The sequence below is a fragment of the Cynara cardunculus genome, assembly GCF_001531365.2.
Source record: "Cynara cardunculus var. scolymus isolate 2C chromosome LG 7, CcrdV1, whole genome shotgun sequence".
Lineage (NCBI taxonomy): Eukaryota > Viridiplantae > Streptophyta > Magnoliopsida > Asterales > Asteraceae > Cynara > Cynara cardunculus.
Genome location: NC_037534.1, coordinates 4,439,702 through 4,440,890, shown reverse-complemented (window position 1 = coordinate 4,440,890; position 1,189 = coordinate 4,439,702). Strand labels below are relative to the sequence as shown.

The 1,189-nt window shown below is 35.5% G+C and overlaps 1 protein-coding gene across 1 annotated transcript in view; it reads right to left on the bottom strand.

Moving 5' to 3' along the window:
• LOC112515700 (kinesin-like protein KIN-4A) overlaps positions 1-1,189 on the bottom strand; it is a 16,691-nt gene that overhangs the window by 2,436 nt on the left and 13,066 nt on the right. Inside the window, exon 23 of the mRNA XM_025122606.1 lies at positions 64-311. Coding sequence (XP_024978374.1) covers positions 64-311 — 248 coding nt within the window. The remainder of the gene's footprint in view (positions 1-63; positions 312-1,189) is intronic.

The window sequence follows — 1,189 nt, the reverse complement described above, 5'->3', positions numbered from 1 at the left end:
TTTCCTTTTCCCTTGTATCCTTTGCATCTTTCTTTTCCTTTGTATATTCCTTTTCCCTTGTATCCTTTGTATTTTCCTTTTCCTTTGTATCCTTTCTCTCTCCCTTTTCCTTTGTAATTTGCACGGCTTGCTCCTCAATTTCTTTCCATTTCTTTGTAAGTGTACTTACTTTTGCATTTTGAGTAGAGGTTTGTATTGAAGCCTCTCTAATAATATCTCTTTGTTTCAATATTTCTTTTTGTTGCAACATTAGATCATCCAATTGCGCCTTCATCTCCTTCATTTCAACTTCCTTTTCCAACAACCGGCGTCTGCTGACACAAAAGTACAAACAGATTTGTATTTTGCAGCCAAAACAAATGATTTGCATCTCAAATGACATTGCATGCCAATACGCAAAACATAGAAGGGGATCTCAACAGGCCAATACGTGAAAACAGAAGCTAATATACAAATTACAATGAATATAGACATACAAGACTCTTAGGATATGTGGAACCCCTTTGAGACATGAGACAGACAGGAGATTCCTACATATATACAGGTTTGATAGTCTATGTCTCGTTGATGTGGAACTCGGCAAACGAGTCTGTTTTACACAAGTCCCTAAATATGGTAGCCCCGACTCTGATATCATGTTAGAATATGTGAAATCCCTTCAAATTTTCTCTAAAAAGAATTCTTACAGAGAGAGTGGGTTCCTACATATATACAATTTTAATGGTCCATGACTAGTTGATGTGGGACTCAACAAACCTAAACAGGAGCATAATCACCTAGTTTCCTTATCACCCAGGATCTTATAGTGTGACAAAATTGGTGACTTTTATATGATGTTAACAGTCGTCTTATTGCAATGATGTTCTTTTGTCTTTTGTATCAACTGAGATGGGAGGGGATGAGATTGAACCCATGAGTGCGACCTTGCACGAGAGGGAGGGGTATTGCCACAAGGCTAAGACAATGCTCAGTTCTTAATTCCAAACTTACAATATATATTTACATATATTTATATATATATATATATATATACCTATATCTATATAGGGGAACGATCAAATGCAAACCACTCAATTTGTACAAACCGTGCAAACCGCATTCAACCAATCATAATTTTTCATTTTATTCATTTTTTTGTAATTATGAGAGGTTGATTAATCATTTTTATTGTGGAGGGTGTTAATCATAG